This window comes from Thalassophryne amazonica, chromosome 18 (genome assembly GCF_902500255.1).
Source record: "Thalassophryne amazonica chromosome 18, fThaAma1.1, whole genome shotgun sequence".
In the NCBI taxonomy this organism is placed as follows: Eukaryota; Metazoa; Chordata; class Actinopteri; order Batrachoidiformes; family Batrachoididae; genus Thalassophryne; species Thalassophryne amazonica.
In genome coordinates, this window is record NC_047120.1 from 70,102,725 (window position 1) to 70,117,259 (window position 14,535).

Genomic DNA, 14,535 nt, shown 5'->3' on the forward strand with positions numbered 1-14,535 from the left:
TCCTCACCTGCTCGTACTGTACAAAAAACAAAAAGACCAGATCCCAGTGCGCCCAAACGAGCACCGTGCACGAAAGTGAGCATCAGAAAAAAGATAATGTTCATAAAAATATTAACGTTTGCATCAGGAGGAAACTGAGATTTTCAAAATAATCAACATCAGGAGGCAGAGATTAAATCATCCTCAGCATCATCATCATCATCTCAAAACAACTCGTAGACAGTCTGTCAAAAATATTCAATATTAATTTCAAAATATCCGTCTAAAAATAGATTGCTTCTATACATCAGGACTTCAGTTACAAAATCATGCACGTTACACCGAACAATCGATATCTATCATTACAGCGGCAGATCGCATTCATTCATTTCTCTCTTTTTTTTTTTGTTTAAATCCTTTGGTAGCAAATGTAACATTCAAGAAAACAAAAATTAAACACCTTGTCACAACTGGAAAAAAATTACAAAAGTTTAGCTTTCAAACCTCGATATCTAAGGCAGCTGTCAGTGTTTAAAGTGTCTTCAGGCTGGTGAGATCCGATAAATCTACTCAAAACTTTAAACTCTCTCAGCTTCACAATACAAAAGATTTCTTTGTTTTTTATCTTGTGCAAACAAGATGTGCACACACGTTACTATCTGTTGAGAAGAAAACATTCAAACTAATTTTTAAATTTTAATTGCATTTCTGTACTCAGAGCTCTTGGTGAAATTCTACTGCACCAGCCTTAATGGTAAATGTCCACCAGGTGGCAATATTGTTCCATTTCAACAACCTGGAGTACAGGCTGCTGTGCCACATGATGAACCCGTTGCTTATACTAGTAGATATGTCTATTTACTGCCCACACAAAATAAAATTAAATAAAACTTAGAATCAGTGTTTGGACATTTAAAACTGTTTTTCATTGACACAAGGAAGCAAAAAAGATTCTTGCTCCAAAAATGATCAATCAGAATATATTGATTGAAACAGCAAAACTGATTTACTGCACACACAACAAAACTGATTTTTAAATGTCAAAATTCAGTTTCCTGTTGACACATTGATGAAAAACTCTTTTTAATCAAAATTCTTGTGTCTCTAAAACCATCAAACAGAAAACACCGTTAATTGATAATTGATGTAGTGCACTAAAAATAATATGTTTTTATTAATAGCGGAATATTAGAACATTTCGAATTATATATTACTGAATGAAAGAAAATTTAAATCATTTTTTTGATCAAGGTTTGTGTGTCCCAAACGTATCAACCTCAAAATATTCTCAACTGATAAAATATTGATTTTATTTATTGCCCAAACACAGTGTGCATGTAATTATGAACAAACAAAAACTTTTTTTGTTCCACTTACAGAAAAGTTTGCACAAGATGGCAACTTGTGGGACTAAGAGGATATAAAGTATGTCCTGGTTACTTTGTAGTACTGAAATTTGTAAATTGCACTGTGTGATTTTTTTTTAAAGGGTGCTACACATTAAATATTAAGATGTTTTCATCATAAACATTCTGTTTTTAAAAAAGGCGAGCATGTGACGTATTGCATGTTTTTAAATTCTGACCCCGAGACGAACGCTGCTGGTAAAAAGGAAAAAAATAAATTAAAAGAAAAAAAGGAAGAGCAATGTTTGAGGAAAATAAATATTTTTGTTTGTTTTTGAGAAGCCATGTTGTGCACAAATATGGTAAAATTAGATAAACGGGTAAAAAAGCAGCTTTGACTGGAAACATAAGAAGCTTTAAACAGACTGCAGATGAAATGAAATCAAATAAAAACAAAGAAGAAGAAGAAAAACTGATAAACGTGCGGTGGTCTGAGTCTATGCGCTCTCGAGCTTCCAGTCAGGACGACTGATCTGAGAGCAGTTTATGCTTATTTGATTCTTGTTTAGTTTGTAGCTGAGTTAGAAAAAGTGCTGATCTGAAACCTGCGTCTCCTGAGGACAACGCTGCTCCTCGACGGTTCCCCCGCCGCTCTTCAACGGTTCTCCCGCTGCTCCTTGACAGTTCCCCCGCCGCTCCTCGGCGGTTGAAAGAAAGACAAAACCAGAGGTCAAAGTTCAGTCCTCGCTGACTGACACCTGCCAGACGATGATGTGGCTCTGCTCAGCTTTCGCCGGGAACCGTCGCAGTTTCATGGTGTGCTCCTCCCCTTCGTCTGCCTCACCGTCCTCGTCACCTGAAATCATGCGGAGACACGGCACGTCTCTCTCTGGATTCAGCACCAGAGTGGAGATTGTCCGAGTTCATGTTGGAAACTCACCCATCCTGAAGTCGATGTAGCCTTCTCCTCCACTCATGACCAGCACAGTCCGCCGTCCATCCTGACATGTGGCGTCTGGTGCCTTATCGATGGCCACCTCCCCTACACAGGATGCGCTTGAAACTGGAAGACCTGAAGATGCGCAGACACAAACTGGCGGTAACGAAAAATGCATTCAAGGACAGTAGGACTTTATGAGGTTCTGTTATTTTAAACTTTTAATAATTATTCTGTCTTTAAGATGGAGCACTTTTAATAATTTTAATCAACAAATACAAACTAAATGCACGTGGACTGTCAGTGTGGCACCCTGATGGTCCATAAATGTAAACTGGTCCGGGTCTAATGGATTTTTGTACACCGGTTCCTTTATAAATCTGGATATTAGCAACAAGGCAAAGAGTCTGTTTAATTATTTCACCAACAGTGACTCAGTTTATTAGTAACATTTAAGAAAAACAGGTACAAGACTGATCCTATCATACATCGTCCAACCCAACATCAACTCGATACACAGACATACTGAAGGTTTGTGAGACTGAGCCTACTGGTGGCAACAATTAAAACTGATCAAGGCTCATTGAGGTGAGGTGACCTTGTGCACCAAGTTTCACCTTCATACACAAGGTCTTTGTCAAGGTATCATCACCACAACGTCTGTGAGACCTGGCCCCCTGGTGGCCACAATTAGTACTGATCCATGCCCAAAGCCAAATTTGTCCATATTGACAAATCTTTTGTAGAAATATTCATCACGAGCTGTGAAGTCCTTGTGGCATTATCATATACACTAGGTTGTAGAGCCTGACCCCTGGTGGCCACAATTAAAATCAAGACGCATTCAACGTCCAACCTTGCACATCAAATTTTACCTTTATAGACAAAAAAGTCTTTGTCAAGATATCAATCACCACTAATTGTGGCCACCCCCTGGTGGCCACAATTAGTGGTGATTGATCCACACCCACTGTCAAACTTGTCCACATTGTTGGTGGCGACACCTATGCCATGTTCACACCGCATGACACGCGAGCGATGGCAGCGACAGGTTGCCATGTAATCACTATGGAATGAGGCGATGTGGTGCCACAAAAGTTCAAGCCATGCAATGCAACGTGATGGAGGCAAATGAAGCGATTTTGAGCAATTGGCGCATTTGTGGCGCGATATCACATCGTGTCGCCCTCCTCTCCAAGTTGAAAAATCTGAACTTTCTCATCTTGTCGTGCCACGATGACCAATCAGGGACTGGATATGTAGTGACGTGGAGACATCTGGAGTTTATACTTGATGTGGACATGTCCTGTCTCTGGCAATGTGAGCAGTACTTTTTTGAGGGTAGTCCGTTTGAGGGGAGAGCGAGCGGCAGCAGCAGCGGCGGCAGCAGCGGCGGCAGCCAGTTTCTTTCTTTTTTTTCATGTGCACGCGCGAACGAATTGTCCATGAAGATTATTTTATTTATTAACTACACAGATGTATAATAAAACAAATGGTGACTGGTTTATAACACAATTATGACGACAGAGTTTGAGGGGACAGGAGGTCCTCAAACTGGGTCCTGGAGAGGCGAAAATACCGCTGAAAGCGGCTGTCATCCAGACACAGCTCCTGCGGCAAATAATGAAAGTCCTCGAATTGGGAACATCTCATGAGGATGTTGTGAACCCAGGGATGGCGCCACTGGCGACTTCCCTGGGTTCACAAGGTCTGGCATGTTGACTTGATGGCGAGCGGAATGGAAGCTTTGTGGCGTTGCGTGTCGTGTGGTGTGAACGCGGCATTAAAAACAAAACATGGTAAGATCAGTTACTGCAGAACACAAACTAAATAAATACTTAAACGATTAATAAAAAAAATCATACAAAAGACGTCACATCATGCTTGCTGTTGTAGCTTTTCATTAAAATAACTTTTATTCTCCGTTTTTGTTCAGCTGTGTTCTCATTTATGGAAAACAGAGTACAAATTTAAAAAATTCAATTAAATTAAAGATTTCTAATTTGTGTCCATATTTAGCAAAAGTCACATTATTGAGTGATTCTCACTTGTTGTTACCAGACAGTAACTTTTATTACTCTTCACTTTGTAATCAACTCTAATACGAGGAGGGTGAACATAACTGTGTGTTAAATGTTCTTTATCACATCTAGCGCCCTCTACAGACTGATGTATGCATCAGACATGACACATTTTGAAGCTGTGATGGTGCGTTTTGTATTTTATCTGGTACCCAACAGTCCACAGACTGGACGCGCCCACAGGACACGCCCTCGGCGCCGCCTCTACCTGGGACGGCGATGAAGAACTTGACAGCGTCACGGTGACCATGGAAACAGAGCTGAGCGTGAGCCATGGAGCAGTACGGAACAAACGTCCCAGCTGTCACTTTGTCGCCATCGTCATTTCCGTAAACACAGACTCCGCCTCCTGGAAGGTTACCGGTCGCCTTGGTTACCTTACTGGGAGCTGAGGTGAGAGACAGAGACAAGAGTCTAATTTTCCACAAATATAATCACGAAGCATTTTATTACAACTGTGGATTCATATTTATTGTATTTATACGTTAGCAGAACATAAACCAATAATCCTGATAGAAAAGTCAACAAGAAATCTGTCGTGTCCAAATAATCAAATAAATAAATAAAGCTGAAACAGAACAGGCGGCGTGTGAGCTCACACTCTGTCAGGGGGGTGGAGATGATGACTCCGTTGCCGGTGCCGACCCACAAACGACTGCATGACACCATGAGAGCAGTGATCCGCACAAACGAGAAGCCGAGCTTCCCTGTGCCTGCGCAGAAGACAAACACGTCACTCACAACCCAAACTTAGCCAACAAACGGGAGACGTCGGCGTTCCGAAGCAGCGCACTGACCCAGCATCTTGCTGACGTAGGGCTCGATGTCCACGTCCTGGAGGTGCTGGTGCGTGTGGGCGTGGAACAGCCTGAGGGTGGAATCCAGCCTGATCGACACCCAGATGCCGTCGCCGTCGCACGCCAGCTGGCGTACCTGGCTCTCCTTACGAGGGTGGGCGTCAAACGACTTCTGTAGCGCACACGTATAACACGGAGGAGGATTAATAAAAACAATCACTTATCAATGCAACTTTAACAAGATGACCAGGAGAAGAACCAGCAAATAACAGAACAAATCACAATTATCTCGACAGTTCTCCCAGAATCCTTTGCACTGTGACGCAATTTCTCTCCCCACAACTTCAAAAATGGACCCACATTATTCTCTCGCCTCAAACGGCCTTCGATCTTAAACAGAGCAGCAGGACACACGCCGTCCCTTCATCCAGATACTGAGGAAGTACTTAACGTAGGTTAGTAGAAGTAAGCGAGTGAGTATTAAGTAGACTTACGCAGACTGTCCCCCAGTTGCTGATTCAGATTTTTAGCGTCTTGGATCTCGCTACGGTTTTCATGTATGTCCACTATCTTTGAATTTTCCCAGGAAGTAGTTCCTCTTCAGTTATGAGGCTCCATCATGGGACAGTATAGTCTGGTCCGGTGGTAGTAGATCACCGGGGTACTGGTCCCTAGTACTAAATTCAAACTGAGTATTTGGACACTATGGATTGGGGACACTACATGGTAAGCTAGTATGTGTACTGAGACGCAGTCCATGTCAGAAGGTCAGCGGTTAAAGCGGTGAGCTTGAGGATCCTCAGTTGGAGGAAGGTATTTAATCCCCGCGTCAGCACACTGACGGTGTGTGAGTGAATGTGAGGCATCGCTGTAAAGTGCTTCTGAGTGTCTACTTCAGATGAAAAAGTGCTGATCAGAGTCTATCATGGGCGATTCCTCCGTAAGCTGTGGTTAAATTGTCTCCAGCTGGACCCACGAGAGCGCCTGCTGTCGACGTGGACTACCAGCTCCATAGTCTTTGAACTATTGTTCCAACTCATGGAAGCACTGAAGAAAATTGAATCAACGTGAACTCCACCAAAAAAAATCCACTAAAACGAGAATCATGTTTTTGTTTTTGCATAAGTCTGTGTGATTTTTTTGGGGTGGCCACAGTGGATCCGTTATGGATCCGTAGGCTGATTTAGAACACTGTTCATCAGATGGCGTTCCACATGTACTGAGGTACAGGTGGGTTCTGAACCCTGAACTGACTGGACAACATGAACTCACTCCAGACTGCAGAGTCTTACAATAATACCTCTATCTTCATGGCTTTGGGCTGCACCACATAGATCTTGTTCCTGTAGCCACACCACACTTTATCGTGAACCACGGTCATGCAGCGGATGGAGTGGTGGGGTCTCCCCAAGTCTAACAGATGGTAGTTGGTCAGATCCCATTGTCCATCTGATGGTAACAACGGAAAGTTAGCATGTAAGCTGCAGTGTGAAAACTACATTTTTGGAAAAACGACACTGTAATACAGTGAGTGTGTGTGTGTGTGTGTGTGTGTGTGTGTGTGTGTGTGTGTGTGTGTGTGTGTGTGTGTGTGTGTGTGTGTGTGTGTGCGCGTCACCTCACCTACTCCTCGGTGAAAAATGGCTAATGTGCCATCAGAAAGACCGGCGAGTACGCGTCCCTTCACGTGTCTGCATGGAACAAAAACAACAATAAATATAAAAATCATGAGTCTGATATCATGTTTAAACAGGTCTCAGTGACACGCTGAACTTACACGATACCGAGCACGGAGTCCTTCAGCTTTATGGAATGGAGACACTTTTTCCACTGTTCCACTGAAGAGTGCACGTACACGCTGGAACCACAAACACAGTCATCAGGTCCCGTCGGTTCCGGGTGGACACGCGTCACTGCCGTGGCTGCTACTCAGAATAATTCTGTAAACCTTCATCATCAACATAATGGCTGCCCTCACATTGCTTTTGGCTCCCCTCACATTACATTTTTCTGTGGATTTGTCAGTCATCTGTGCACCTCAAGCAGGTTCTACTTGTATAATTGAATATTTTACCTTTAACATCCACCTGTAGAGGAAAAGAAAGAAAGAAAAAGTCTCACTATCCGTTCTGTGCCCCCAGCCACATTGTGGGCAGAACGCTGCTCATCTTCTCTGCTTCTTCCCTCATCAGGTCCTGCTCGTCCGCGCTCAGGTTTGAACCGACTCCATCTTTCACCAGATCTGACTCCCTAGTGATCGGCAACAACAGAGGACACTGAACATAGTTATCTTTGTTTGAGCATGTGGACGACTACAGCTTCTACACGTCCAACAGACCACAGGAACTCCTGAAGTAAGGGTTTGATCACAGTTTGCTTCAGTTTCATCAGATTTGTGATGGAAAAACTCTCTTACAAAAATAAAATGTTAATAATGATAACAAAAGAAGAAGAAAGTGCTGACACAACACTACACAAACTGACTGTAGCATAAAGGGCTCTGTCCATACAGAGGTACCCCCCTCCAAACCCCACCAAACCCAAGAGCGCCAGTGTCACTTTTCCACTTGTTCCTAATGAGAACGGAGTTTATGCAGCCAAAAAAGCACCTGCATCCAACTTTGATCATTTCAAGATGTAAATCTGTACTTTTCAGAAAGGTGCTGGTATCACCACTGCAGCACCTTTTTAGACAACCAATCAGATGGGGAAAGACTCGTCACCTTGACAACCAAGAAAATACAGGAGAATCATGTTGTGGAAGTTCTCTATCCATCCTGAGCTGCACGACATCACACAAAGACGACCACAACAGAGACAGAGTAGTTCATCTATGAGAGCAGATTGGACGGACTCTAAATGCTGTGTTTTTTTTGTCACCCGCAGTAATTTGTTATTTGTGTATTTATTTGTTTGTATAAAAACACTGGGATGAAGCGCTGCCTTGTCGGTGTCGCCGACCAAACGGTGCCCCCTAAAATACTCGGCCCGCCCTGCCTTCACTGCGCATGCATCATTAGCCACTGTTCATGGATCATCACCTCATTTCTGCTTCAAACTGCCTCCACTTATCATCCATCTCAGCAACAGATATCTGAAGCTTTTGTACAACAATCATTTACACATAAATTCAGCATTACTTTATCATAAAAGACAGAGGAAGCGATCAGAGCACCGCAGCAGCACGAGCTACTAGCTGATGCGTTCACTGTGCGTCGGTCATTTCAAAGCATCACAGAGTATCGCCTCATTTCTGCTTAAAACTGACTTCAGAGTGATTTAAGAGGTTTTACTTTGTCATCTGATGGTTAATAATCACATTAATCCATCTGATCATTTTGGGCGAAGAGACTCCGTCTCAGATGAGCTGCTGAGCTCCGAAATGACGAATGCGCAGTGGAGACAGGGTGGACCAATTTTTAGGGGGGACTGTTTGGTCTGCGACACTGGTCCACTATATGGACACAAGCCCTAATACAAAGACAAAGACGACAGCACTGTAACAGATAGCGGACGTCCTGCGGTTACCTCTCTGTGCTGTTAGCTGAAGTCTCTGTGTGTTGAGCTCCTAAAGGATCAGTGAAAATATGTTCGGTATAGACTCCCCTCACTCCTTCTCTTTGGTCGGCGGGCCCTGCACTGGCCTCGGTCGCCTCAGTAGCTTCCTCTGCTGGTCGAGATTCTGCAAAGACATCGACATTTTCAAGTCACATCTGTTGTTTATATTAGCTTCTTAAAACAAAATGGTCTGTTGAAATCAGAATTTGCTTTCCTGTCAGTGAAACATGAGGAAGAGTAAAACCTGGTTCTCAGGTTGGACAGGACCTCTTACCAGATTCTCCACCTGACTTTCCTCGAGCCTCCGTTTGAGGGACAGCGGCTGCTGCACAGCCGACCACAGTGATGCCTCCGAGCACGTCCTCGCCAACTCCTGAGCTGCCATTTGGTGATACCAAGCTGCTGTCTCGAATTGGCCCGGCATCAGAGCCCTGAGGTACCTCCTCGCCGGCTGGGTAGTCCGTTTCTCTCGCACCTGGACATTATTTATTTCAAACATTATTCTTTTCTTCTGGAAAAGCTTATTTCAGCAGAGGCACGACACTCCTGGAATCCTCACTGACCGGGTACGCTGGCGATGCTCAGGACGTGGGAGTTACAAACGAAGAAGCTCTCCAGGATGTTTCCAGGCTGGTTGGCATCAATGACAACAACTTTGGTGGTGGCCTGGGCGCTGGTGCAAATCCACACCAGCGACGATAACTCGTCGTGCTGCCGCAGCTCCTTCTGCTGCTCCTGCAAACACGAGGAGAGACGCAGGAGGTTTGAACAAACTGTCAACCTGCACATCCAACATGCAAACACATGAAGACAACATCTTCTCAGAACACAGACCACAAGTGCCACATGCTGGTATCAAACATACGGACCTCCAGTTCTTGATCCAGTTTATCCAAGCTGCTCTGGGATCCTATTTTCCTTTGAGGACTTTCAGGTCCGGGTACGTCGTTGTAGAACACGCTGGCTCCGATGATCGAACCTCCATCCCGAGTTTTGCCCCCTGAGAGGTTCACACCGGCGGCACACCACAGCTGACAGACAATTAACACACAACTTAAACACCGTTCATCAGGGGGCGCCAATTAAGTTTTCATTCCAGTCGGTCAGAAGGTAACAGTCGGCGTAGTGTAGAAGACGTCGGTATCAGTACCTTCATGGAAGCATCTTTCTCATTCAGCGGTCTGAGGTAAACAGGTACGGGCACACTCTTCATCTTACTCTCTGTCAGACCACCGTTGGCCACCTGTGAAATCATGACATCATCATCACACCCAGTATGACATTCATCACAGAGCAATTCAAATTATTTTTTGTTTTTCCTTCTAGGTGTCTTCAAATAGTGAGTTTTGCTCAAAATCAGTGTAAAAGTCAGAGATTCAGGTTGTAATGTCATAAACACAGATTAACCCGATTCATCTGTCAGTTTTCTGCAGGTCGTTTAATTGATGGACTAATCTTTAGCCGTGTTCAGGTGGACACTAATAGTCCATTAATTCCCAGCACTGATAACAGTGGAGGGCTGGAAGAGCAAAGAAAAGTAGATGAGTGGGTTCGTCCAGTCTGAGCGTATGGTGACTAAAAATAAAAAAACAACAAATACAAACATTTTATACAGCTACAACTTTAAAGGACATAACGAGGACAAACGGATGAATTTTGATGCACCAGATCAATCAAAATGACATGGCTAGAGCTGCAGGGATTAACTGATTATTAAACTATTAAATTAAATAACAGCTATTGATAATCAATTATTTTGAGTCTTGTTTAAATATCCAAATAATTTTGTTATCTTCTGGTTTATTTTCCTATGTTTTTGTTTTGGGTTTGTTTTTTTGTTTTTTCTTTTTTACTAAAAACAGAATAACTCCAGGTTACGGCCAAAACAAGACATTTGAAGGCTTCGTCTTAGGCTCCAGAAAACCCCTATCGATATTTTCACGTTTTTCTAATATTTTATTGACCTAATAATTGATCAATTAATCGATTATGAAAATAATCCATATTTACAGGCCTAGACATGTCTGTCTCCGGCTGGATGCGATGCCCGCCTTCACGGGAGTTAGCACCCGCAGGGTGAAATATGATGCTGATGATGATGGATATGATGATGATGATGGAGCAAAACAAATAGGTGACCGAACAGCAACATAAAACCAGAAAGAAAGTGTGAATGCGGGTGATAAAACTTTTTGTTGGTACACGGTAAACTGGAAACACTGTTCCAAAAGCTTTAAAACAACCATGTTTTGGAGACTATTCAGGAGTCTGCATGAAGAAGAGAACAACACTGACACCTGCTGAATGTTTGAGGAATGCACACCCAGATGAAATTATAAATTTAATATTTGAAGGCTACAGTCAGCAGGGTCTGTACGTGCACTAGCGCACACGCTGGATTAGGATTATTTGTTATGTTCATACTTTGTACTTCTTGGGCAGACTCCATCCGTAAGCCTGCAATCTGCCGTCCTCCTTCTGAACGTGAGCTTTGACCTGCTGGTACTGCGCCCTCTTCTGTTCCCGCCTGGACACTACATTATCCACTGCCACTCTAGGGGACAGAACATCAGCTCACTAAGAAACACGTGTAGTCCACACAGGGTTCTCTCAAAACATTTGTTAAAACTGCTTCAAAAAGTTTCTTTCTTTATAATCATTTCAGTTATTTTGCCGCATTCCACTGATGAGTTCTTTAGCGAGTTGATGAGTTTGTCAGTGTGTCTTGTTCTTAAGTTCAACTTACTCTTCGTTAAGGAAATCAAAGGCTTTGCTCTTGTCGCTGGGCAGCTGCTGCAGGGTGCTGCTCCTCTTCTTGACGGACGGCTGAATGTGAGAGGTGGGCGCATTGTACTTGACGTTGACGGGGGCCTCGGGCACCGGTTTCTTTGCCGCCCCACCTGACGAACTGAACAAACGGCTGAAACTAGGAGTGTAAGGGTGGGAAAGTGGGAAGGAAAGCGAAAAGAACACAGAGAGACATATAGAGGGGTGGACAAAAGCAACATCTCCAGCCACAGCCATCGGGTTGGACACAAGGATTCATGGCTCCTGCCCCCCATGATAACACGCCATGCCACATTTAACACAAGCAGCAGTTAATCCGAAAGGCAAATTCCAATTATCCTCCCCAAAGAGCAACTCCACACCATTTGCACAAAATCCACACAAATGAGGCGGGACTGCAGGGTTAATAATCCACACTGACTAGGCTGTTAGACAACAACACGGAAAGAAGAAGAAAAACAAAAAAACAGGCCTGGAAAATAAAATTTCCCCCTTAAATACTCCACACACTGATTCCCCACCCGAGATCACTATGGGTTCACTTTGGACACCCAGTGTGACAAATGAAAGACACACATTCATCTCCAAGATCATAGTCCCTGATCAGGTTCAGTGGTGCACGTTATGAAGGCGTCTATTCCGTCACCTGGTCAATGACAAACAGGTTCACGAATACTCTGCCCAGGTTATTTCTTCTGACTTAATCTCTCTCTTATCTTAGCTTTGTGACCGAAGATTTGGTGCAGGCTTTGTGGCTATAAATGCCATCAAGAGATGGGTGGTGACTGCAGAAGAAAATCTGACCGGAGGCACGTGTTCAGGTGGGTCCAATTTTGAGTTCTTGCAGTTCTGCCATCGTAAAGAACCGTTTAACCCGTTTACCCCTCCCCGAGTGGACAGTGACCTGGTGCAGGTGGTAGACTGAGCCGGAGCCTCACTCAGTGTGACAGCTGAGTTTCTTAAAGCTCTAAGTCATAAAAGGAATTAACTTCGACACAAATAGAATTTTGTCCCACACTATTCAAATAAAGGGTTCACAGTATTACTGTACACACAAAATCCTGCCAGAAAGGGGGGGGACAAACATGGCCAATATTATGTTTGTTGGAAACACCCATTTCAATAAAACGCAAGATTTTATCACCAATAAAAAAATAAATTACAAATAACTCACCCGTTTGTGTCCATTTTTCTCCTTTTCTCACTCATTAAATGTTCCTTGTCAGCTAATGTCTCTCAAGTTCAAAGGAAAGTTTTGCACATGCTCAAAACTTTGAGCAGACAGAGAGAGAACTATACATCTGTTTTGTCCTTTCCTCGTTCGTAACTCGCCTGTGGATGTCCAGTTAACGTTAAGCTGCTTACGCACGTTAGCAGCAGAAAAACCATCACAGCAGAATTCCGTCTACAGCAGCTAGAAGTTCTAACCTTCCCAGAGCTAGACATCATCCTTCGATTCGGTTCCACTACCAGTGCACACTGATGGCATCATCACAGGTAAGACGCGGAAAAAACAAGAAAAACTTTGCAAAAAAGCTCATTATTTCTATTCTTGCATTACTGTTTTTTCTTTTTTTTTTTTTCTTTTTTGCTTTTTATCGTGTGTGTGTGTGGGGGGGGGGGGTGTCACAAATTTAGTACATTAATTTATAATTATTAAACTAATTAAATTTTGGGTGGGCATTCAATCAACTTTCTTGAAAAAAGAGAGCAGGCTGATGCCCGGCCCTGCACGCTCCACCGCGTGGATATAAATACGCGTTGTGTAGAAAATATTTACAATTTTTAACCACACGGAGGTTTTGCTGGACATCTGCTGGACAGCCAAGACAACTCGCAGATAGGATGACTGTGTCAGTTGTGAAAGTTAAGTTGAGCTACAGTCATGATGTTTTGATGTGGTTCACCATAATGACTGAGGAGATCAGCGTTTTGTCGTAGCCTTTTTGTACGTTGGAAATTCCGAGCTCTCAGTGTCCACTGAACGCAGCATTAACGCTGAACGTCGTGCACTCACCTCATGTCTCATGAAGCAAACGCCATCACGGAGTCCCCAAAATAAATTTAACAGCAATAAAATCAGCTGTTAATCACAGAAATAAAGTTACTTTAACTAAATTTTCAATTCAATTTGGAGGATTTTTGTGTAAAATCTGCAATTTTAAACCTTTACAGAATGAGAGGAAAACGCAGTGCGTGGAGGACCCGTGACTCAAACATCTCTTATTGTTCATCTTCAATCAAACATTCAACCTCCACAAACACACCTCCTGCACACAGACGTCACACGACAGCAGGCAGAACATGGAGAGGCGCAGAAGAATCGGGGCAGGAGAGACGATGGCTTTCATCAGATCGAATCGTTTCGCTTGGTCTCCATGCACAGGTGCAAAAACCCTTTGCAACAAACATTCTCCAAGTTATCCTACTTCAAACCAAACTCATGCCTCGTGAAACTCAACAAAGGAGAGCCTGAGTCACACGACAGAAGCTTCCTCCTGCTCATTTCTCATCATGCTTCATGTTTATAACGTGCTTCAGCTTTAACGAGGCACAAAAGAGAACCGTGAAGGTAAAACAGCTCAGAGGTAAGATCAGAGCTCCAAGCTCTCCTCTATTCAAAGCTTCAGCTCAGGACGATTAAAGCGGAAGCCGGTGGAGGTAAGCAGTGTTTACACTGATTTACCTACATCCTGGACATAACAGAACATGAAATAAAAAAGAAAACACTCCGTAAAAATTAAAGATACACAGTAAGAACAGGAAGTGATACTTAAGGAGTCGAAAGAGGTTCTTACAACTGCCAGAGGGTGGACTTCTTCTTCTCTGGAAGAGCAATGTTTTCCCTTGATGCCCTGAAAGAAAAACATCACTTTACAAATTCAATTTAGCCAATTAAGGACTGTGCAGTTTTAATTTTTATTATTATTTTAAGTCTGCACTGCTTAGCACTGTTTCCATTTAATTATATGATATTCAGAAGACTGTCATTAGTGCCACATTAGTGTCTTTCTTCCCTGTGAATTCTGGCGTTCCTCAGGAATGTGTTC

At 43.3% G+C, this 14,535-nt stretch overlaps 1 protein-coding gene across 1 annotated transcript in view; it reads right to left on the reverse strand.

Moving 5' to 3' along the window:
• Positions 1 to 1,979: 1,979 nt before the first annotated feature.
• spag9b (sperm associated antigen 9b) overlaps positions 1,980 to 14,535 on the reverse strand; it is a 76,901-nt gene continuing 64,345 nt past the window's right edge. Inside the window, exons 13-29 of the mRNA XM_034193239.1 lie at positions 14,284 to 14,340; positions 11,445 to 11,624; positions 11,123 to 11,252; positions 9,849 to 9,941; positions 9,568 to 9,729; positions 9,262 to 9,433; positions 8,973 to 9,173; positions 8,669 to 8,822; positions 7,262 to 7,390; positions 6,918 to 6,998; positions 6,764 to 6,831; positions 6,441 to 6,589; positions 5,141 to 5,312; positions 4,943 to 5,056; positions 4,552 to 4,731; positions 2,266 to 2,397; positions 1,980 to 2,181 (exon numbers count right to left, since the gene is read on the reverse strand). Of these exons, the coding sequence (XP_034049130.1) occupies positions 2,063 to 2,181; positions 2,266 to 2,397; positions 4,552 to 4,731; positions 4,943 to 5,056; positions 5,141 to 5,312; positions 6,441 to 6,589; positions 6,764 to 6,831; positions 6,918 to 6,998; positions 7,262 to 7,390; positions 8,669 to 8,822; positions 8,973 to 9,173; positions 9,262 to 9,433; positions 9,568 to 9,729; positions 9,849 to 9,941; positions 11,123 to 11,252; positions 11,445 to 11,624; positions 14,284 to 14,340 (2,293 nt within the window). The 3' untranslated portion in view covers positions 1,980 to 2,062. The remainder of the gene's footprint in view (positions 2,182 to 2,265; positions 2,398 to 4,551; positions 4,732 to 4,942; positions 5,057 to 5,140; positions 5,313 to 6,440; positions 6,590 to 6,763; positions 6,832 to 6,917; positions 6,999 to 7,261; positions 7,391 to 8,668; positions 8,823 to 8,972; positions 9,174 to 9,261; positions 9,434 to 9,567; positions 9,730 to 9,848; positions 9,942 to 11,122; positions 11,253 to 11,444; positions 11,625 to 14,283; positions 14,341 to 14,535) is intronic.